This window comes from Plectropomus leopardus, chromosome 4 (assembly GCF_026936395.1).
Source record: "Plectropomus leopardus strain MGB_pleo_1.0 chromosome 4, ASM2693639v1, whole genome shotgun sequence".
Lineage (NCBI taxonomy): Eukaryota > Metazoa > Chordata > Actinopteri > Perciformes > Serranidae > Plectropomus > Plectropomus leopardus.
In genome coordinates, this window is record NC_142179.1 from 23,702,698 (window position 1) to 23,726,505 (window position 23,808).

Below are 23,808 nucleotides of genomic sequence, written 5' to 3' on the forward strand. Positions count from 1 at the left end.
GGGGTGAAGAAAGAGAGAAAGAAAAAGAGAGGGGAAGAAAAAAAGCCCTCCACAGTAGACTTATACCCTCAATTTAATAGCCGAGTGAGGTGTTTCTCCAGCATCATCAGATCAATGGAGAGTAAATAGCCCACACTTCTTGTTTCACAGTGCAGTATTGATCTTTTCCTCAGCCTCGGCTTCCCTTTCCCCGGCATCTCGTGTCTTTCAACCCCTGGGACTGTGCTGATTGCCATAGATTGGACAAGCTAACAAGCGCATGATGAGGAACCAGGCTTTCTTTTCTTCTCATAGGCTGTTTCATTTTTTTCTTTGTGGCACTGGCATGAACACACACAGACAGACAGACAGACATACACACAGGGACTTAAAAACATCAGATCTACACAGCTCAGCGCCATAAAGGAGTATGCTGTTTCTTTCTTGTTCCCTCTGTTGTTCACGTTGTTCTGTCTTCATCTACTCTGAGAGGATCTACTGTAGCTGTGCCTGTCTTTGGGATGTTAGCCAGGCTGATGGAGTATACCAACTTAACTACAGAGCTACTCAGAGATACAGTGTGTTTCTTTACCTCACTGGGAACTTCATTTTTTATTTTTTTTCCAGCTGGTACCGCGTTTGTTCCAGAATCTTCCATCATCTCTGAAAATATCTCAAGTGGCCTGCGGAGAGCGACACACTCTGTTTGCGCTGGAGGACGGCAATGTGGCGGCATGTGGGTAAGTTCAGTGTCAACGAAGCAGACAGTTTACCGAAGTCCAGACCTGAGGGTGATAGGAGGAGAGACGAGGAGGCAAACCCCTCCCCACACATCCCACCCCCCCCCGATATTACTGCATAGGCAAATTACGGTCAGGGGAAAGATCGAAGGATTGTGTGCACTTGAGTGTGCACTTGTGTGTGCACACGTTACATTGACAACTTTACCTTTTCTGTTCATGTGGGGGTGCATTTATTTGCATGTGGGCACACACATGCTTGTGTTTGCGTGTCTCTTCATTTCTGCTCGGCATGCAAAGTTGTAATAAATCTTGTTGAGAGCGGGTAAGAGAGCTGCATGTGCTGCCGGGTGGCTCAGGATCAATATGAAGTATGTTTATTGAATCCAGTAGTTGTGTTAGTGGAGAAGTGGAATAAACCAGCTGGAATAAGTGATCAGAGGTGCTTTTAAGGCTCATTACCAGCCTGTTGGGCATATAGATCTGCTTTTAAACAGCTCTCTGGATTGGACACGTTTATGCTTTAACACAGCCAGCATGATGTACTTGCATATTTCAGCATTGTATTTGATCATCTACTTAGTATTTCTAAGATTTACTTATTTCCTCCGCAAACTTTAAATGACTTTTCACATACAGCAAGCTTTTTTTTAGGTGTTTAAATGTGGGGGTGTTTCTAAGAATTAGCTTGATTTATATTTTCTTTAGGGTTTGTTTAAAATATGATAATAAGACCATTGTAGTGTGGATTATGCAAAATTGTAATCATGATTTATTCCACTACTTTCTCTCATACATTCTCCACTTTTTTTGTTTTGTTTTCTTGTTAACCCTCTTAGAGTATTTAGTCTGTATGAACTACATTAAGCCTTTAGATAATACGTATAAACAATGATCTGAAATCTGCTCAAATCAGGTGTTAATAAAATCACTAAATAATTTTCTACAGATAATTCTTAATAGGAAACTGTGTTACAGCCATCATAACATAGATTTGTACTGACAATGTACTGACTGAAGTAAGTATCTCACCAGAAAAATACAAAATAATATAGAATGCTAAATAAATACTAATGGAACAAACAAACATAAAAAATGCATTATCAGTTAGTGTTGATTGACAGTATGCAATCTCTGTAATATTTCTTGATAAATGAGTTGGTGGTGTGCTGAGGTTTTTTTCTGAAGGAAAATATTTCCAAGTATGGCTTGAAAGTGGATTTAGAAGCGTTGTCGGGCTCTTCCGCTATTGAAAACAGTCATAATCATGTACTAAAACAAGCTAGCAGGCTAATACAAGCAATGACAAAGCAACAGCATTAAGAGTTAGTGATGCATTCAGTTTATTCAGGAGTAAAAGAAACATTTAAAATAAAGTCAATGGTAGTTTGATTATTTTGTTGACAAGCTTTAGTTTTTTGTGAGCTTTTGTAAATTTGAAATAAGTCTTCTGATATATTCTCACTAAGTAATCAATACAAAAAGTGGTGATCCCGTTGCAGCACACATATATCTTTCCCCCATTCCTCTCTCTCTCCTTGGCTCCCTGTGTTTGCATGTGATATTTTAGGCGACTCTGGGAGGGATGACAGTTCTAACTAGGCCTATTAGGTAACCCTCAGGGTGCCCTCAGCACTGATTTGAGCACCATTAATTTTCTATTATGGAGTGCTAAAGATGTGCCCCTGCACAGTCATTCACCTGGCTTATTGAGTCTCGCACACACCAATTGTGGACTTTTCCAGGGCAGTGTTGCTGAAGGTTTAGTGCGACCCCTCTGGGGAGCTAATTTATTATTTGCAGATATTGATCTGGCAGGGCAGGCCAGCCAAGCCGTGGCCGATGTTGACTCTGCTCTGGCCTGTGGCGACTTTAACCCTTTCCAGACTGATGTAGACACACACTAGATGGATGGTCAGTGGCTGTTGGAGAGCTGCTATTAGGAGTTCTTTTAATTCCTATGCTTGTTCAATGGTTTGGTTATTGAAATGAGGAACTGATTTAAGTAATTTGCAATGAGAGGAGGATAGATTTTTATCTGTCTGATAGAGACCTTTTTCTTTGCAAACATACACAAGCACAAAGACACACACACACACACACACACACACACACACACACACACACACACACACACACACACACACACACACACACACACTGTCTGGCCTGTCCAAGGGAAATAAAATCACAGTTAAGAGGAAGGAAAACAAATTTAGAAGGTCAGACAAAACATTTATCAAGCTGTGCGTGTCTGGTGGGTAAATAACAGAGGGACAGTAAAGGGCATGACTCTGAAACCACCAGATAACCGCAGCAGATCATCACACACAGTCTCAAGATTCACTGCAGAGAACGGATATTTCTCAGAGGGTTGCCTTCAGAGCATTTGCTAATATTCTTTCTCCTGTATTGCTGTTTTAGTTTGAACATTAAACTGAGACAAATAGCCTACATCAGACAACTTATTGTACCTCACCAATTTCAGTCATGTAGTCTGAAGTCTAGGCATGAGGCTATTTATTAATACACGATGTCCTAACGTCTGCAGCTTACAATAATAGTCAGTTGTACTTATTTGAGAGAATGTAATTTTAAGCAGTGACAATTCTCAATCCTTTGATATTTAACAAAAAATATGTTGAGGCCAAAACTAGGCTTCTCAGGGAAATGAGCAAAATGGAACTTAAATGTTACATTAAATAAAATATCCAGATGTGGTTTTGATGCATGTGTGTAGAAAGTATGCCTATAGGGAGATTTTTTCTAGTATGCTATTGATGTCCTTATCCTACACAAACACACACATACAGTATAAACCTGGTCCCCATAACTGGTGGTAGTCAAACGAACACACACACACTTATGTCCAGGGACCAATAAGTTGCTTCCCACAGGCCTCCTCAAGGCCCTGCTGCAACCTCAGACTCCACTTGGCCCGTCCCAACCCTAATTGGTATTTAATGCTCTCACTGAACCTCAGAGGTCAAACAGCAGTGTGTGTTTGTGTGTGTGCGTGTTAGTGTTTGTGTAAGGGTGCTGAGCCAAGTGTGTCACAGGAGGTATTACCAAGAAAGGGAAAAGAGGAAAGCTCCACATTGCACAACTATGGGGGTGTACTGTGATGACTGCTGGGTAGCCTGAATGGTGGGTGAATGATGATAGATGTCTGGAGAGGAATTATGGCGGATAATAGACCACCATTTTCCTTTATACTGGTTGTTATGATAGCATTTTACCTGATCTTTATGGCCTAGAACATAAAATAAAGGTCAAGAAATTTCCCAGGGATGAAAGTGCCTTCAACCAATCCAAATTTGTCCATACTCCCTCTGTAAAGGCGATTTCATGGTTGACAAGCCTGTCTCTTGTTGAATTTGGCGTAACCTCAGAAGTTGGCCCGTATTCATCTTCCATATTCATGTGAGTCACTGAGACTGAGGTGGAGGTCAGCGCGAAGACATCACTGATGAGGAAACATGGTGGAGTGGATTTTCCACCGTTTTGCTACATAGTCTCTGCTAATGCTGTTATGAAAGAGTGGGCAGTCTGCCCACGGAGCCCTGATGGGGAGGAAGACAGAGGGAGGAAGCCACCTCATGCTCCCTTTGTCTTGTTCCATGCCACTTCCAAAACTCAATTGTCTGCCTTCTGCCAGAGACCACAGATTGTGGAGATGCTCCTCGCAGCTGTCTACACTCAGGGAAAGGAAAGAGGAAAGGTTGCTAATAATGATGGAGTAGGCTGAAATTCATGACAAGGGGACACATAAAATATGATCCATTTGTGATGTCTCTGGCTTATCATTCAGTGTCTCGTCTACCAGTTCAGTCTGCTATGAACAAGACAGCGTAAAACTGTGGGGTTGCCTTTTTATGCTGTGTCTTTTAAATATGTAATTATTGGACTTGATCTGCTCTCAGCTGTGTGAGATAAGTCCAGCATCTGGACAAGTCCAGACTGATTGAATATGAAGAGACACGCCTTGATTGAACATAAAGAAAGGGTGGAATTTTACATCCAGCTTTGTTTACCAAAAATGGTACATGCTTTTGGTTTATCATGAATGATGATTTTTTTCCCGTTGGATTTACATCAATTACAGCGCTTTGGAACCTGTGCCATTACAAATTGCTCTATATGTAAAAGGAGTAAATGTGGTTCTAAAGCAACACAGTTGTCAATAAGCATCAAGCAGCCGTTGCTGACGTGCCTGCTGTCTCATCAGTAATCAGGCCAATCTGTTTTAGCAGAAAATGGCCATACACGGCGCAGCATTGATGGAAATGTCTCATTTTAACTTCATGGTGCCTTGAGAAGGCAAAGCAAATCAGCAAATGTTCATGAATTTGACAGCAGAAGCGTGGAAATTCTATGACAACTAGTTGGATTCGGTGAGCTGAGTGCCAGCACTTTGCATTAAGTTACACTAAGCACTAATTGGATGCTACCTGGCTCTACATCACTAGCAGCCCTGAACAGGATCAGGATCTGGCTCTGACTAACAGCAAGCTCTCTGGTGTTGCTGGCTGATTACCCTTAGCAAAGGGAAAACCGAAACGATGATGAGAAAAAAATCCCCTTCTCTTCTCTCGCACAAGCCCTTGGCCCTGTTGGCACTGTGCAAGCTTTTTGATTTTTCCTGATGTCCCTGAAATTGATTTTCAGCCATGATTGCATCGCCTCTCTGAGGATAATCAAAGATTTTAAATAATTGCTGCAGTATGACTGTACAATGGGGAATAACAGGAATAGTGGCCACTTCCCCTTGCTGTCATCTATAGAATAATTTTAGCTGAGCACTGCAGTATGACTTCACAACATACCTCTTAAATGGATCCCAGTTGTAAGCATGACACCGTTTGTTTCATTGGTCATGCCTTATAAAATCCCATAATGACAAAACATACCATGGTGATGTCACAGTTACGGAAATCTGTCTGATTTTGTCATTGAAAACTATCATTTAGGTAGTTAATACGTAATCACTCTTAGTTTTCTTTTGGCTTAGCAGGGAAAAAAAAGCCAAACTCTTAATAATAAATGACTTTTCTTATCCTAGCTGATTCATCCACTGTTGAATCAGCCATGGAAAGAAAAAGCTGATGTCCTCTGAATCCCTGCTACACATGCTTGACAACACATCAGCTCTTAGTAACATTTCCCCAGCTTAATCTTGCTGTCATTGATTTAAAAACATCCTGAGGAAGTAGTTTTGTTCTGTTACTCCTGGCTGCCTCGTATAAGAGAGACATCACCATCCTGGAGCCACCCTTTTGTGCCACAGTGAAAGATGGTCTCTCGTTTAACGCAGGAATGTAACCAGTGTTTGCAAGGGGAGAAACAGATTGATTAGAGGGCCAGGGAAGATTAATAAGCTACACAGGCCAGTTATGACACCCATTGTTTCACAGATGCCCTGTAGAGGTGTGCCTCCCAAAATGCATCATTGTGTAAAATATTGACCTAAAGCATATCATTACTCTCTTTCTTGTATTTGCTTGCTTTGCTCTCCAAAGGAGGCTCCTAAACAGTAATAAACTGTTGTCACACCTTTTTTGTTTTTCTAGAAACTGTAACGGCTCCTTGAACAAAAAGCATATATATTATATATATATATGTACAGTACATAATGAATGGTTTGTCAGAACGGACCCAAAACCCTCTCATGTACCAAGAGAGCAGAATCAGGGGCACATAAAACAGACAGAGACAATAACCTTGAACTGAGACTGACGCTACTTAGCATCACACTATCACAAGTTTAAGTTCACTACTCGGCTGGCTTGTTCTATGGAGAGTAAACGTAGAAACACTGCAGAGATTTTTAAGGGGGACTGAGCTCAAATTCAAACTGTGTAGGTTGTATATATTCTGTGGGTAAGAAGTAGGCCACAAATCAATCATTTTTATCATGTTTGTGTTGATTATTTTTTAAAGCTACCTCTACATCTTACACACTTGTACACCAGACATTTACGTATTCACAACAACAGATGTTCCCTTTTAAAAAGGACTGAGTCCTGGCTCCCCTGTTACAGAGTGAGGCTGTTACTTAAAAGAGTGTTGTCTTATGGATAGTTTTTTTTGGGGGGGATTATGTGACCTGATGTTGTAAGCCAGTCGCTATCGCACCAACTCTATCTTGAGTTAATGAGTCTAAAACTTTACTAGTAGCCCAGTTTACCCAAACCTAATTTGGATATTTTGTGACGAACAGAGTGGTAAAATCACTTTTTTTAATGGGAAAGCGTAACCATAAAGGTGCATACACTGACATACTCATGTATGATACTGTTTAAAGTTGAGTGAAGGAAAATAAAGATGGACTGTTTATATAATGTTGGAAACATGTTATAATGGATTAGGGATGGCATTTGGGCTTTTAATAGACAAAGTGAAATCACAGCAGAAGAAAATAAAACTATTACAGTCAGGGTTCTTTTAAGGTATTGTAATTATAACAAACAATTGGATTACTCTACCAAATTTACCATCAACAGCTTTTGGATGTTGTCATGGATGGGAAAATAATGCTTGGCACGACAAAAATCTCTGACGCAAAATGTTTTAAGTGCTAATGGCATTTCTGTATGAAGAGTGAAGTGTATTCCAATTAGTCAAATGGCAAAGCTTGATGTTATCTGAAATTAGCTTTCATGTGAGATTTTCTACCCTTGTTTTTTTCTGTTACTAGCTGGAGGCATGGCTTTGTTCCCCTTTCTATTTAATTTGCTGCCAACCTGTTTTATTTATTTCTGTGGTTGCAGAAATTGCCTTTTGACCTTGATGATTACAAAAAGTAAGTGAATTGAAAAAGCATTGATATCCTGAATTCAGCGCGCTGATGCACAAGGTTATTCATCTTCTTACCTTGGTGCGGTTTCAGTTTTGCAGTGGTCAGATTTTAGTTCTGGCTTTGCTGTTTTCATTATCTTAAGAGGGCAGAGGAGAGCTTTTTGCAAGCGACCTTATAAACTTCGAATTTCCAAGCACATAGATACCCCCCCTTACACGCGCGCACACACACGCACGCACGCACGCACGCACGCACGCACGCACGCACGCACGCACGCGCACGCGCGCGCACACACCATACAATCTGCGATAGAGACATGCCCCCTCCCACCACACATATACACACACACTCATTCTGAATTAAGCCTCCATAACATCTACAAAAGTGACCGTTTTCTGCTTTGGAGAAACATGGACACTGCATTTAAGCCTCTGATAAGTCTACACTGTCCATAATTAATAACTATTTGGGTAATATATACTATATAATGGGTCCAAGATCAATTTATAGTGTAATAAAGTGACTGTACTAAGGTTGCCCCCTAAAAGTCAGAGATTTGAATAATCGGTCGGAGACCCCTCAGTTGACAGATTCTTTCAAGTCGAGCAGTCATTTTTTCAGCTGATGTAACAGTCCCCAGATTGAATGGATTTACAGCTCACAGCAACTTAATACAAAACAGTCTCTGGCATTGTTTGACATCTTGTATCACCAAAAAAATTTGTTTCTAGCTTTTTTTGCTATATTATGTAATGTAACTTGTCATACAGAACATCCCACCGAATCCTGTTCTGACTCTCAAATTTTATTTGAAAAAAAGGAATGAATAGTCAAATATTTATATTCAACAGCCAGATAATCCTAAGTCAGGTAAAGCCCTACAGTGTACCACAGTAAAGTACCAGAAAGCCACACTTGAGTTAAAGTAAAGATATCTTGACAGAAAATTACTTTGGTTGAAGTTCAAGTCATATATTAGAACATTACATGAGTAAAAGTCTTAAAGTATCGCATGTTTAATGTACTTATGTATTTAAAGTAAAAGTGCAAGTATATGCTGGAAATAAAAAGCCTATAGTCAGAATCATGAGGATTATGACATTTACTTCTTTGTGACAAACACTACCTTAAAAATGGAGTCTAAACAACAAGTTGTTTTCTTTAATTTTTACATCTTAAATGAATGGAGAACAAAATCCATTTTTTAATGTCTGTCCCTTTATTACTTACTTCCTTCTTCCCTATTTTGTAGTAAGTAATTAAAATGCTTAGAGGAAATATGGTGGAAAAAAGTGAAAAAAAAGTACAGTTTTTTTTTGTTTTTTTTAAAAGAATATTTGTTAAACTTTCATTGCCTTTTAATGGACAGGACAGTTTGAGCGTGACAGGGGGAGAAAGACAGGAAGACATGCAGCAAAGGGTCGAGGCCGGAATTGAACCTGCGGCCGCTGCAGCGAGGACACGCCGTCTGTATATGGGGCGCTGCTCTATCCACTGAGCCACCAGGCGCCCTGAAAAAGTGTACAGTTTATTAAGGGAATTTGGTGGAGTAAAAGTGAAAGTTGAAAGAAATATAAAGACTCAAGTAAAATACAGATACTCCCAAAAAATGCTTAAGTAATGTATCAAAGTATTATTACTTCATTACATTACACCACTGCTGTACAAATCACTGCTAACTCAAAGTGGATTTTATGTGAAGTAACTCTTTAGTAACAGAGTACTGGAAGAATCTGCACACATGCTTATGTACCAGTGTTTTTTTTTAAATAGCAGTCCACCATACAAATGCATGTAAGGAAAATATATACGTTTAAAAAATAACTGAAAGCAATTTCCAGATGAAATGTCCCTCGTTTTACAGCTCATCTTCTTCTTTCCTCTCTGCCTCACAGTCATGCACTCTTTCTCTCCCACTCTCACTCTCTCTCTCCCACACACACACGCACACAGTACAGCCATATCACTTTTGACACCTGTAAAATATGGAAGTAATGATGTCTACAGTGGATGAATGGCTGAACGAGCATGCAATAGGGCTATATAGTACCATGTTCACCTTGGGGTCACTCATTCGATTCAGGCGCTGCTAGGTAGTGATCAGAAATCATTTCCATCTAATGGCAGAGCAGAAGAGACAGAACCTGGCAAAAGGCATCTCAATGGTCCCTGGGCTCTTGGTTTCCCTCATGATACAGAATAAACCATTAAACCCACAACTGTCTTCTATACCTGCTGCTGTGGTGGAGAGTGAATTTAGTTGCGGTGGTAGTCTTTATGTATGAGTAAGTGTGCCTACAACAAAACTGAGTTTATCTTGTACTTTTTATCTTGGTGACAGATCATTCAATCATGCGTTTATGGTCATAGTGCGCCTCTTCCTTTCTTCAGTGTTCTATTGCTGGAGAAGAGTGTTTTATGATTCTTGCAACTTAGCATACATGTTAACGCTTAAACATGACTCTGCACGCGTGGATATCTCTAAAAAGATTTTGCTGTCCACCAAATCACATTTTCTACTCCATGAAGGTTTGTGCTCACCATCCCCCAAATTCTTATATTAATTGTTACCAATCTGTCACTACAGTGCTCATGTTTCACTGGCATCACAGTCCACTCACCCAGCAGAATCAGTTGACAAAAAATATCACATTGTTTTCCTCTAAAAATAAAAACTCTCCAAAATTTGTAAGCTATTTACACAATAGGTCAATACTTTTTAAAATATGTTTTATACTTATACTAATTTTAAAAATGTATACAAATAGTTCCATGTTATCTACCTATTTTGGTGCTTGTAAATCTTAATGTACACTTATCCTATATAAAGTAACTAGTTTTTAGCTAAACATTGGAAAAATACAACTTTTCTCACTTGCATATGCAGTAAAGTGTACTGTGTTAAATTTACAGTGGATGCAAGAGAGGTAAGGGGCTGTGGGTGAGCAATAGAAGAGAAGCTGATTTGGCTCTCCAGTGTTTCAGTGTTTTCTCTGTTGCCCTTTCAAGCTTAGAGAGGCCCAGTGGGGGCTGGAGTGTGTGAGGCTGGAGTGCAGGGAGCACGGGGCACTGTGTAGGCCGAGGCTCAGCATCTGCCAGCCCAGACTGTCCGTGGTTTGTTCCTTTTCCAGCACATTCTTACGTAATTATCTGTGATAAACTCCTCTGCAGTCAAGCCACAAATCCACGTCAGAGGCCTGGCTGACTGAACAACTCAGAGAAAGCCACATGCACACAGGGCCTTGAAGACACATGCGCACGCGCTCACACACACACACACACACACACACACACACACATATATAGAAACACACAAATGTGCATTCTCACACACCTACTCACACTCATACAAACAAAACTTTGGGCTGCGATGTCAAGTGGGTTTTGTTTTTTTGGAGCCAAAAGAGGGAGGGTATAATCCTGGCTGCCACATTGACACTCAGCAGAGTTCAGCAGACTTCAGTTGTTCCTGTCGTGCCCAGTACTTTCCCCTCTCAACACTAAGTTCCTCAAAGTCCCCATGACAAAGAACCTGCTGATACAGGCTACTATGCCAGAATCGGCACTACAAGAAGTCCAACCTCTACTTCCTGGCTGTGAACAGCTTTGAGTAGTCAGACAGAAGTGAGGGTTATGTTGTTCAGTATATTATGACCTCCTCTTGTGTCTTTCCTATCGCTTACCTTGGAGACATTGTTTATATTGTAATAATTAGCCATCCATGCATGCACGTTGTTAAGATAATCATATTTTGTACCATATTTTGCTACAAATTGGGGCACAAAAATGAAGAACAATGGCCTGGTTTTGAGTTCAAAGAAATAATAACCATATTATTTTCTTGCCATGTTTTTTTTTTTTTTTTTTTTTTTTTTTTACAAGGGTTCTTGGATCTTCGTTTTGCTGTGTATTATCTAGTCTGATGCCAGCAGAACAGGGGCAGGGGATGACAATGGAGTGGTGTACTGCAGAAGACTGAAGGCTGTGCCAGCAGGATAAGAGAGAGTGAAAAACAGAGGAGGGTGGGGGGTTTCATTAGCATAACTAGCGGGATGCCCAGAACCTTTCTGGAGTGGCATGTTTACGGCACCAAGCTTGGCAAGAGCACACTCATTTTATAGGGTTTATTAAGGAGACAAGGGGAGGCACAAGCAGGATTTGGGATATTGTCGGTGTGTGTGTTTATATGTTTGCACTTGCATGAGTGTGTGTGTGCAAGCGAATGTCTGCTTTTATGTGTGCATTTGGCTGTTATGTGTGGGGTCTCTGATGAGGTGTGCTTGGTTTCAGTGGCTGTGTTGCGGCATCTAGTCAGACTACTTTTACATGTTTGTATTTTGGCTTAAGTGCCCTTTAAAAGCAATGAAATAGAAAGTGCATTCATAAGCCAATCCTCAAGAATGATCCCATTTCAGAGGAGCAGAGAATGGGGCTCTTTGTTGTGCTTTGGATCCTTTCATCTCTCTGAGGTCATTTTCACAGAGCAAACAGGGAGACTCATTATCAACCTGCACCTGAGAGGTCAGAACCTGAACTCTCCCCCCTCCCTCTCTCCCTGTCCACCTCCTCCCTTCCCTTAGCCGTGCCTCCGCTCGCTGCTACCCCTGGTCCGCACTCGGGTTTATTAGCGCAGAACATCTTTTCCAGTGACTGAGCTTGCCCTTATTGTCTACAGCGGTCAGGGTCAAGTCAAGGGCGCTCAGCCTAGATTGGAATCATTTGTCACATGGTCCCGGACTGGAGCTGATTTCAGCAGAGGCCAGGGTGAGGTACACAGCGGTTCCAACACCACCTCTGACACAGGGAGCAGGGGAGAGCAGCCACCGGACTACGCAGATGGCCTCAACATATTACACAGCCATTGCTTGCCAACAAAAGAGCCCCTCCTTTTCCCTTTTTTGCTTGCAAATTTAAGGGAATGAAATGGGAGACTGGATTTAGAACATAAATGGAACATGCTCTTTGGGTTGTCGGGACATATGCCTCCAAGTTCGGAGCCATTTCTGAAACCTCTGTCTCCCTTTAACAGTTCAAAATTGCCACATGAGTGACCGTGATAATGACTGCACCTGTTAAGTCAGGAAGGAAAAAACATTTCCAGCAAAGGACGTATTCTTTAAATGATGTAAACCGTGCAAAGTGTTGCAATTTGGTCTGGGAGTACAAGAAGGGGTTTTTTCCCCTCCACCTCTCTTCATGGTCAGCAGGAGCTTGCATGAACAATGGATCGTGCTGAGGTAGCATGTGGAAAATGACTTTAATACACCATATAGAATGGCTTATTGCTTTGGTCAATAGGACTGCAGTGAAGATGGTGTATTTTGCCGCTTGGGAAGGTTAGACCTGTCAAAGGGCCACAGTGACTGATACCCAGACCCTGCTTATGAGGTCCGTAATGGGTGTGCACATGTGTGTATGTGTGGTGTTGGTGGGGGCGCTGACTGACAAGCAAAGTTATGAAGGTTACATATGACACACACGTTGCCATTAAGCCTTAGATTAGTCCATATTTTTTTGCTTTTATATCTAAAGCTATTTCATACATGGCACAATAGGATGTCGAGGTGGCACTAAAAGTGCTATGCCATGAAAAACTGTGAAATAACAAATATTAACAGAACCTTGAATCAAATAAACAGCATGTTTTCAGCAACCTACAAATGAAAAAAAGTAGAAATAGTGGAGAAACAAGGGGAAATGAAAGATTGAGCATCAGGCCATTTTAGCTTGTTTTCCCTCAGAGAGGGCAAGTGTGGAGGTGAAGGTCACAGAGAGACTAAGCACACAGCTCATAAACAGCACAGCTGGAGGAATCATTGAAATATAGCCCTTTGTTTTCTCGGGGCCGTAATTGGCCCTGGAGCCTTCTTCCCCTTCCCGCTCTCTCCGTCTCTCTCTCTCTGTCTCTCCCTCTCCATCTCTCCCTTTCTCTGTACGTGTTTTGCACCAGCGTGGTGCAGTTTAGAGACCCAGACTGCAAAGGCTAATGACTTTGGGGTTAAAGGGCACACCTGCGGTCACAGAAACAATACAAAATACAATAAATACAGAAAAACATAAACAAACATACTGGGAAATAACAGTCATAGCCATACAATGCTCCTTCCCCCCCACGCAATTTTGGTTTGCTGAAATTGTGATTAACGCAGTGAAAATATTGTTAAACTTGATCATATTTGATCTACTATAGGTCAGACCATATGATTTCAGATTATTTTTTCCAAAATTGAAATGTATTAAAGGTCAGCAGTAGTTCGTGTTTTCAACACCGTATAAGTGGCAAAGAAAATACTAATTTCAGTGCTGTCAAAGGTCAGCTATATTTTATTTAAACATTTCTACTTCCACAAAACAACATGACACTGTCCTCATAGTTAACCATGTTATGTAAAGCAGCTAAATGTTATGCGTGGTGCCCTTTTTATAATTGTTTCAGACAATAGTCTCACCAGCAAGGGGTCAGCTCATCTCTTCTTCTTTATCATAACTTAATCAGCATACTGGCTCGGTCCAGATCACCTGACCTAGGCTGAGGAACACCCACGGGGTCAGTTTCAACAGCTGTCAAGGTCATCAAGCACTGTGATATTCTACATGCATGGTTTCAGATGTTCTCATAATAGTTCAGCTAAGAGGTCAGAGGGAAAAGGAGCATGCATAACTTAATGTTTCATTATTGAAATGAACTCATGGCATGCATTTCTCAGACCTTTTTTTTTTTAGATTCTACCAGTGTATGCAGGAAAACTTGGTGCATCAAATGGTTGCATTAATGTTTTAACCGTACATGGTCCCTTTTAATAAAATAAATAAATACATTCAGTCCCCAATTTGATATCTACATCTTTCAGTAATCTAAATAACATTATAAAAATATCTGCCTCAATTCAGGACATAATAAAGGAATTTTGACATTAATTCGATTCACTGTTAATGTAGATAGGGCTATACGGGTTTTGATGCTCATGTTTTTTGTTTTTTTTTATACGTGTAATCAAATGCATACATTCACAGCATGTTCATTGTCATTAAGTTGACAGTGGTGGAACACCTCTTGAGGGATTAGCTCTGGAAGACGTCTGTCGCTCCTCCTGACTGGAGGCCTGAGATCTCTGAGTAGAGAGGAGAAAAACAGTATCAGATCCAGCCAGCGATAGCAGGGCTTTGCCGTATAATTACCATGTTAACCCAGATGATTCTCTCTGATCTCTGCAAACATCAGGGCGCAGGCCCCGCCAGGCCGGCTTAGGCACGGATCTGTCACAGTGCACTGTGGGACACTGGATGTATGTTAGCTTGCTAGCAATAGGACTTTTGGTGTGATCTGCATATGCTTTATTTTAAACCCCTTGTGTGTTTTAGTGCACACAGTTAGTACAGGCGCTTACATTTTCAAACCCCAGAAATGTAAATTCTAAAAAAAATATGCAAATATTCATATAAAAGGCCTGTATGAACTGTGAAACCTTGCTTCATTGTTCCTGTTTTAAAATCGACTAAGACTCGCATACTTTCAGTCATAATTTTCTGGTCTCTAGCAAGCTGTAAAACGTCATCTAAATGCCATTTATTTTAAAAACCTTATTGTTTCAAATCATATTTTTCTGATTTGTTAATTCTGTAATTCTACACCTCTTTTTTAAAAATCTAAAACCACACAGAGTAGGGATATGTGAGATGTGAGACCCTTTCCTTCATTGAGTGTTATCCCCCTCAATGCGAGTGGAGATTCTCTTTGGTTGCTTGCTTTCTAAGCCTTATTGATCCGTGGGCGTTTTTTCTCCCCCATTCTCCAAAGTCACTAAGCTTGCATCAATTCATCTTAATCTGTTTGCTCCTTAAACCCGGAACAAGGCATGTCTTGTTTCCTGGTTGTAGGAGTCTCTCGGCTGGCTTCCCTCACATCCTTCCTAGCTGGGCTTCTCCTGGGTGGCAACAAGAGGCTTTTCATATCGAATCAAGTGTTATTGAGTTCCCCCACACACCTCTTATATTCCCCCCTCATTTTCGTTCTCTCCATCTCTTTTTTCCTCTCTTCTATCCACTTTTAACAAAGCATTCCTTTAATGACTGTGGGATTATGGGCCAACCTTTTGCAGCCAGTCTGTGGACTAGCCTGTAATCTGACCTCATTACATCCCCTGCGACAAGCTCCTGGGTCACCACAGAGTGACTACACCTTATCCTTCTGAGAGGCCAAGCTGCACACAAGCCCCCCACCCCTGATGACACTCAGTCAACCAAGTCAGGCATCCAGGCCACCCTTTCCTCACTGCCATACCTGTCCACCAAAGCGTAGGATCCCTTGATCCTGTTCACTTCCCTTAACTTCTCCTCCATTACACCACTGCCAAGATGAATGGTCGTTTGTGGGGCAGATAAAAACACAATTGTGCGGGTCCAGGCATGGCGGTGTCACTGATAAATGTGGAAGGGATGTGTTCCACAGGCTCCTAATTTTCTGACAGAGGGAGTTGGAGCAGCAGGCCTCTTCCCGAGTACCACACAGCCATCCTACATTCACACAGACAACAAATGCCACTCTTTGTACTGTATCTCCCCTTTCATGTCTGGCCTTACATGCTGTAAAACAAGCACAAGTTGAATTGGGACACTGCCTGGATAGGGTAGCATTATACAGTTTGATGTATTTTTAAGTCACAATCATGGCCAACTAAACAACTCTTTCAAAATCTTTTTTATGTTTTTTATGTTTTTTTGTTGCCAATTTTGTTTTTTTGTTTTTTGTTGCCAACATTGCATGTTTTGGCTCATAACAATTCAGTACTGTATATAATGCATTTAAAACACAGTTGCATTAAAATTATATTTATCAGCTGTATTTGATATTAAGAGAAACATGCTGGTATTTGGTTATTTCTAGGGATGTCCCAGTCAATTTTTTCCCCTGATCCTGATCAGAGTCATTTCATATTGAGTATCTGCCAAAACTGAGTCCTGATCCGATACTTGTTTTTACCTGGATAATACAGGTGCACAACGCACACTTCAAGTACTTCTAAGTTATTAAAATGTGTACCTGCTTGACAGTTAAATAGTTCTGCAATGTAATACAAGAAAAAATATCTGCATCCAAACAGTTCTTAAGAGTTTTTTTATTTTACTTTTACAAAATAAACTAAAAATAATTTTATATGGCCCTTTTTACAATTCCACTGAGTGCAGCATTTTTTTTATGCATCTTGATGACACCTGTGTGACAGCAGATGTAAATAGAGGATTGAGTGAGGCGCATGCTCAAAAAACAAATACACACACACACACACACACACACACACACACACACACACACACACACACAAAAAAAAGATTCTGATCAGTTAAAAAAAAAAAAAAAAAAATGTGTTGATGGGCCCCGATGCTGGTCCTTCCAATCTGATCACGACATCCATAGTCCTTTTTGTCGAAATTATAAGTGGTGCTGGGTCTTTATTCTCTCTCTCTGCTCCATTTATCCCTTTTTTTCCTCTTCAGCCCTCTGTGACTCCGATGCTCCAACAGACCACCTTTTCATCCCTCCTTCCTCTCTCCCTCTACCTCAGTCCATCCCCCTCTCCATCCCTTCACTCCCCCTGCATGTGTCCCTTCATCCCACCAGTGTTTGAGGGGCAGGTGTTGACAGCAAGCTGGCATGCTGTCAGGCCTATATGCAGGATTGTGCGGTTGCACTGTGCTTGAGAGGACAAGGGAGGCCAAGGCAGGTCCATTACATCACCCCCATCAACACTGATTGGGCTCAGGACGGGGGTCCGTGCATGCTCATGAGCGCTTGGCCTGGCCCGGCCCATATGCCTTTAATACAGGAACAGATGTGGAGCACAGACCCTGAGCTCTCACTCCCCGTATTCCCTCCCTCTGCCCTACACATTGCCTCAAGCCAGCCATGTTGTCCTGGGCCATGCTTAGTGGGCCGCTAGTTAAACAAGTTTAATGGGAACTAACTGGCATGCTTAGATGGTTGGGTGGAGATGATTTTTATTTCAGATGGCCTCCCTCCAGAACTGTCTTTGTTTTGTTCTGCACAGAGAATAAAAGGGAGGGAAGCAAGAGTCCAAGAGGCGATGACAGAAAAATGAATTGTTGGCAGATGATACCAAACTCGTATATCATTGAGCCGTTTGGGACATGGTTTCTTTTACAAACACACCAAATGGACCAAAAAAGGTTTAGAGAAATATGTCAGTTGATATCTCATCACTTATCAAACCTTTTTTGGCATATTTTTACAGGCAGTAATGATAACCGTATCCAAAGTAAACTGCAATACCCTAAAGGGTGCTGCCTGTCCAAATATGTTTTGAACAATAGTGATGGAACATCCTTTCCTAGAGGATTATTTATGGTCCCAGACAATCTCTACCATGGGCACAGCCACGTAGGAGTGTGTGGTGGGGAGCAGGTGGGAGAGACTCTGCCGTGTCCGTGGAGTAATTTGTTGGACCTGAACCGGTGGCAGCGAGGGAGAGGGACTGTGCCATAACGCAGTCAAGTAACCCATATCCAGACCTCATATATGGGATTCAGATGAGCCAGGGCCAAGACCCTGGTGACTGTAGTATGTCACAAGGATGTTGTACCTCCAGCTGTTGTGTCCGTGAGCTAATGGCTCACTGAGTTTCTCTGTGTGGCCATGACAAGACTAGGCCTCTTTGGTCCGTCATCTTGCCTCTGAGTCGCGTGTGGTAAAGTGAGGATGGGAGGTTATCACCAGAGGCATTCGCACATTGATAGAGAGAAGGATAGAAAAAACTGAGAGTGTAAGCAGGTAGATATATGTATGTAAACACAGGGGCAAGAGAGAAGAAGATTGAAAACAAAAAGAGGGGAAAAAAAGCAGGGTGATATGATTATAGTGAAGCAATGGACAAGAAGCAGCAGGGGTTGACTCATATCTCCTCAATAGCATCCCTCTCCTGTTAGCTGTGCCAGAGCAGCACAGACACAGCCAATCAGGTCCTGAGGTCTCTGGCAGCTATTTCCTGGAGAGGGATTACCGACCCCTCCTATTGGGCGGGACAAGGCCTCCTGGTCTGAATTCATCAACGACACGGCGTACGAGATGTAGGAAGCAGGTTAATAGACACTCATCAGACATCTGCCGCTGGGTTACCGTCCAATAATCTTCTCCCTGGATCTGCTGCCAGCAATTGATGACCACATTTTTTCCCCTAAACCCTTCAACTGCCCTCCCTCCCTCTCTCACCCTCTCTCTCCTCAACTCTCTGTTCCTCCCAACCTCTCTTCTAAATACACACTGTTACACACAGACAAATGCGCTCTTAGACGGGTCCGTGGCTGGGTAAACGCACACACACGTGCAACCTCTATCCTCTATTTCCAGCGCTACCCTACCTATCACCCCTTACATTCCTCTGATGGCAGCAGACTTTTTCAATTTGGAGGACCACTTCCGATGGAGTCTGGTGACAGATTTGGGAGGCTGGTGGTGGCTCAGTGTGGCTGTGTGATGAAAAGTCCACTGTCATACAAGAGCCAAGTGTAATCCCCCCTTCTAAAGAACATGGCCTACATCCCCCTGGCTTCAAACCACTTCCTGCTCACACCGTCAATGAGGAGTGACATTCTCTGGCTATGTCTGTCTTTCTTCTCTGTCTTTTTCATTCTGGATCTTCTTGATGCTTTCATGGCCTTTTCCTGTGTCTTTCTTGTCTTTTACAGTTTTATTTAGCAAGTGTCATGGAGCAGCAACAGTTAGGTGCAGTCAGCCTTTCTGTTACAATACACTTTTTGTGAAGTTCAGCAAATATGTCCTCACAGTCCGATAGCTGTTGTATGTGTGTCCTGAAAAAAAGGGTGTTCTCTGCCATTCTTAGCAGGAGATAATGTTTTTTTTTTTGGAGCCTTATGGGGCAAGGCCTCTCCTACTCTGCACCATGTCTGCAGCTTCCTGTACCGAACAGCAGCAAGAAACGCTCACTCTGCAGCTAAATCTGGGAACCAAAGCCTCCCCAGAAGTACACTGCACACTGAGGGGCAAAAACAACAAACACAATAATGACTACCTGACTTGAAGAAATCTCTGTCGACTGAGGGATCTCCGAATGATGATTAGAATCTCTTACCTCTTCCATATCCTCACCGATGAGGAGCAGAGCTACAACATGATGGCAGTGAAATGAAAATAACATCTGACAGGGTTCCCACAGTCATGAAAAAAACGCAAAAAGTCATTTCTCAAGCTAATTTTCCAGGCCCGGAAAAGTCATGGTATTAATAAAAATCATTGAAAGTTATGGAAAAGTCATGGAATTTTGTTGTGTGTAATAAAATTGTTACAGTATTCTCAGGGTGGGAATCACCAGAGACCCAGGATACAATATTATCGTGATAATAAGGTCAAAAAACAACAAAATTGCAATTTCCAGCTTGTTGAAATATGTTGAGTATTAGTATAGCGCGTAATTTGCAGTAAATTGCAATTTATTACCTGCAAATTATGTCCCCAAAAATATTTTTTAACATCTATTAGCTAATAAGATACAGTATTAAAGATTAATTTTTTTTGCCTCAGTCATTTTTATTGCAGCAGATTGTGTTTACCATCATGTTTCTTAATTTTCTCCTTGCGTATTGTTTCTTTTTATGTGTACCAACTAGATGAAATTATGTTTAAATGGAGTTAAAATCTGATAAGTTTGAAAAACAATGGGCAAGTGGAGCAAGAGACTTATATTTTATTGTTAGGAGTCTTTGAGAAGTCATGGAAAAGTTTTTAAAGTGCTCTTGAAAATGTTTGGAACCCTGATCTTGCTTCTGAAGGAGCACTGACAGAAGGGGTTTGTCTTTTGGGTGTTGAGTTCAAATATCAACAATCTTCTTCCAGAATTGCTAACCTTACCTTTAATGAAGCTCGCATAGTTTTTCTTTGCTGATCTCTGTCCAGGAAATATTACTTCCCTCAGAGGTTCAACACATGTTGTTCCAGAATATGTGCTTGTTATCAGATGCCTAATAGAAGCTTTGTCATGACTTGTTGCTTGTCTTCAAATATATATGAGTATGAATTGTCATGAATATGCATCAATTTTGTTCGATTATATATCAATAACAACCCCCCACCAGACCTCAAATGTAGTCTTTTTTACCAAAAAATAGTTTTTTCTATTATTTATTTTCAGCACTCAAGGCTTGTATTAAACTCCAGGGCATATAATGACTCTCCTAATGATTGCATCCACATAACTCCAGTGAAAATCATGTGGCTCCTCTGTTATTGACTGTTTTCTCAACCAGGTTCAGAGGGCAAGTAGAGAGTGAAGCTCCCTCTCTGCCAGGTTATTTATGACTTTTCTTCCCTAAAGTTATTTTTCTTTCTGTGATTGCGGAGTGGTGTGTTAAATCCGACGTGTCGGGAGATTACTCAGCTGGCCGTCAAGTGCACATGGTCAATTTGCCATGATGAGAGGAACTGGATCACACAACCCCTGGAATCCCTCAGTAGAATCTCTGGGGATAACTCCTCTCCCTCTCTCTCTCTCTCTCTCTCTCTCTCTCTCTCTCTCTCTCTCACACACACACACACACACACACACACACACACACACACACACACACATATTCACGGAAGACGCCAATGTGGTAGTCATTTCAGCCGCCAAAATCAAATGGAGGCTCAATCGTTTCCACATTTCTTAAGATAACATTATGAGAGGGAGAGAGATCGGAGGGCCGGGGCAATCAAACATGTTCTGTTTGGTGATGTTTCTATGGAAGGAGAAATAATGGGGTCATGGGATGAAAGGTGAGACATGTGTAAGAGCAGTTCCTGGGTTCAACTATAGGACAGTGCCACTTGTTTCTAACTTCACACACGCACAGTTCAGTGCTGTCAAAGGCAGCCTGTTACAGATGCCCTATGGCCACTCCTCGTAGCAATTAGTGCAATTGGACCTAATAACTTTGGGAATTACTAGAAAAACAGGAGAGGAGGGGTCAAAAACAAAACCTGTAGGGTACCAAGAACATGCTGGAGTATTTAAGTACACATCCTTTGAAAACTTTGAATGAATGATGTGGATGTACATGCACAAATATTAAGAGATCACTGTCTGTTGTAGCTTTCGTGCTATCTGTTCACGAGACATTAATTTTCTGCTGAAGTTTCCTGAAATTCTCTGATGCGTGAGAGGGTGTGGCGACTAGCAAAAGAGTTATTCATAACTGCTGATCCTTTTGTGTGAGGGATCCGTGCTGGACAGGGGCGCGTTGAATGCAGGCTGGTACTCGTCTTTGGATCTCAGATGGACTTTGGGACTTGTAGAATGGGCAAAGGGGCGTTAACTCCGTTCACACTTGAGTTCTGCCCAGCCATGCTGAACCTCCCGGCCTTCATCTCTTCTCTAGGCCATCATGCAGCGACAGAGTAATGAAGTGGGGACCATTACGGTCACTGTGGCTAATACTGGGCTAATGGAGTTCAGATAGAGGACCAGCCCACCTCCACCCATTAAAACAGGCTAGAGCAGTTAAGACACAATTAAGAACTGGGAAGGCTGAACCTTTGGAGCTATTCTTTTGAAATGCAAATATGCTCTTCATTTTTGTGGGTGACACATCACTCGATCTGACTTTTTATGCTCCAAGGAATAGTGAGCCTTGTGTGTGCTGACATTCTGAAAACTATGAATATGGTACATTATGCTTTACACAATGTGATGCAGTGCAGTGTTTGCAAAGTCCAGAAATGATTTTCGCCTGGGCTTCTTGCATGCCGAGATGAATGCATACACTTGCTAACAAACAAGTTTGCTGTAATCTTGGTCACAGTCTGCCTGAGCCTTTAATGAGGGCCTTTTTGTCACGAAGGATCTCCTTCTGATCCTCGGTGAGAAGTGAAATTTCTGCAGTCAGCAGTCAGCACTTCCCTACACAGTAGCTTGCTGCTGCAGAAATCCACAAGCCAAGAGATTTTTGAGTTCCAATGCCGCCATATTGAGGCTTCTGTCACATTCCATGTTCAGACTGGCCTCTGCCTTGGCCACAAGATTTGCTACACTCCTAACTCCTGATGCCAAGAACTGTCTTCCTCTGACTTCTGACATCAGCCATCTTTAAACACTTTGCAGTGCGCTGCATTCTCTCGAATTTCTCTCCTTTCCTGTCTCTGTCTTCTCTCTCACATTCTCTCTTCTGCGCTCTCTCTTTCATTTGCTTTTCCCCTTTGTGTTCCTCCTCAGCGATCTGGCTTACAGCTGAAGCTGATTCAGGCATGGAAGGGATCAGATGATTTCAGCTGGAAAAACTGCATTCTTTTTGCATATTGCTTTGAACCCTGCTATTATCCAGTTGCCTGTTTTACAGTAATACCCTTAAACAGAAAGAACATGATGGAGAAACCTTTGCAAAGTCTGTTTCTGGTCCAAAAGCACTTAATTTAAAAAAATATGACAAAGAATATACCAGTACAGCGATTGGTCGACGCCCAGAAAATAATGGATTTTCTTTGGTATTGTCTGTCTCACAAAAACGGTATTTAAAAAATAAATAAATAAATTATAATTTAGAAGACCCTCCTTTTGCTTGCTGTGAACAACTGCAAGATCCACAGTGCTCATTTGCTGACAGAATTCACAATGATTGTTTCTTTGCGAAGTAAGAACACTGTAAATGGCACATGTCAAAGATAGCTCTATTATGATAACATGTGTTGTACATGATGAGGGTAGTTCATATAATGTTTTGTTACGTGTTGGACACAGCAGAGGTGAATACAGGGTGTAACCCTTTGGGGGTCCCAAGAGGTTTTGGGGTGATCGAGAATGGGCGATGGGCGTTTCTCTCTGTTCACACTTGATCTCTGCCCAGCCATGCTGAACCCCTCGGCCGTCCTCTCTTCCCAGGGCCATCATCTCCACTGTTCTCTATGCAGCAGAGTAATGGAGTGGGGAACATTGGGGTCACAATAGCTAATGACGATCAAACAGACGCCCAGCCCACCTCTACCTATTTAGTATGGAAGTAAATGAAAGATTCTTAAAGGACAATGTACAGGAAGTGTTCAAGCACCAGTGGTTTTACTGCAATCTGAGCTGCTCATGAAATACATTTTTTATAGTGCTTAATGCTGGTCTTTATATTGCCAAAAATGTAACTATTTGAATTTAATATTGACATTTGCAGAAAAAAATGCTTTTAGTCTGATTTAAAATGTACTATTTAAGCAACCAGATAGGTTGCTTGTCTTCTACATCTTAGTTTAGCTGCAATTACTCTTTTATTGCTCTAAATTGAGTATTGTTTTATCATAAT

The 23,808-nt window shown here is 41.6% G+C and overlaps 1 protein-coding gene across 3 annotated transcripts in view; it reads left to right on the forward strand.

Annotated features, from left to right (window-relative positions):
• LOC121944001 (uncharacterized) overlaps positions 1 to 23,808 on the forward strand; it is a 320,314-nt gene that overhangs the window by 82,844 nt on the left and 213,662 nt on the right. For all 3 annotated transcript variants that reach the window (XM_088076903.1, XM_088076905.1, XM_088076904.1), the window contains exon 5: positions 607 to 719. In XM_088076903.1, the coding sequence (XP_087933029.1) occupies positions 607 to 719 (113 nt within the window). The remainder of the gene's footprint in view (positions 1 to 606; positions 720 to 23,808) is intronic.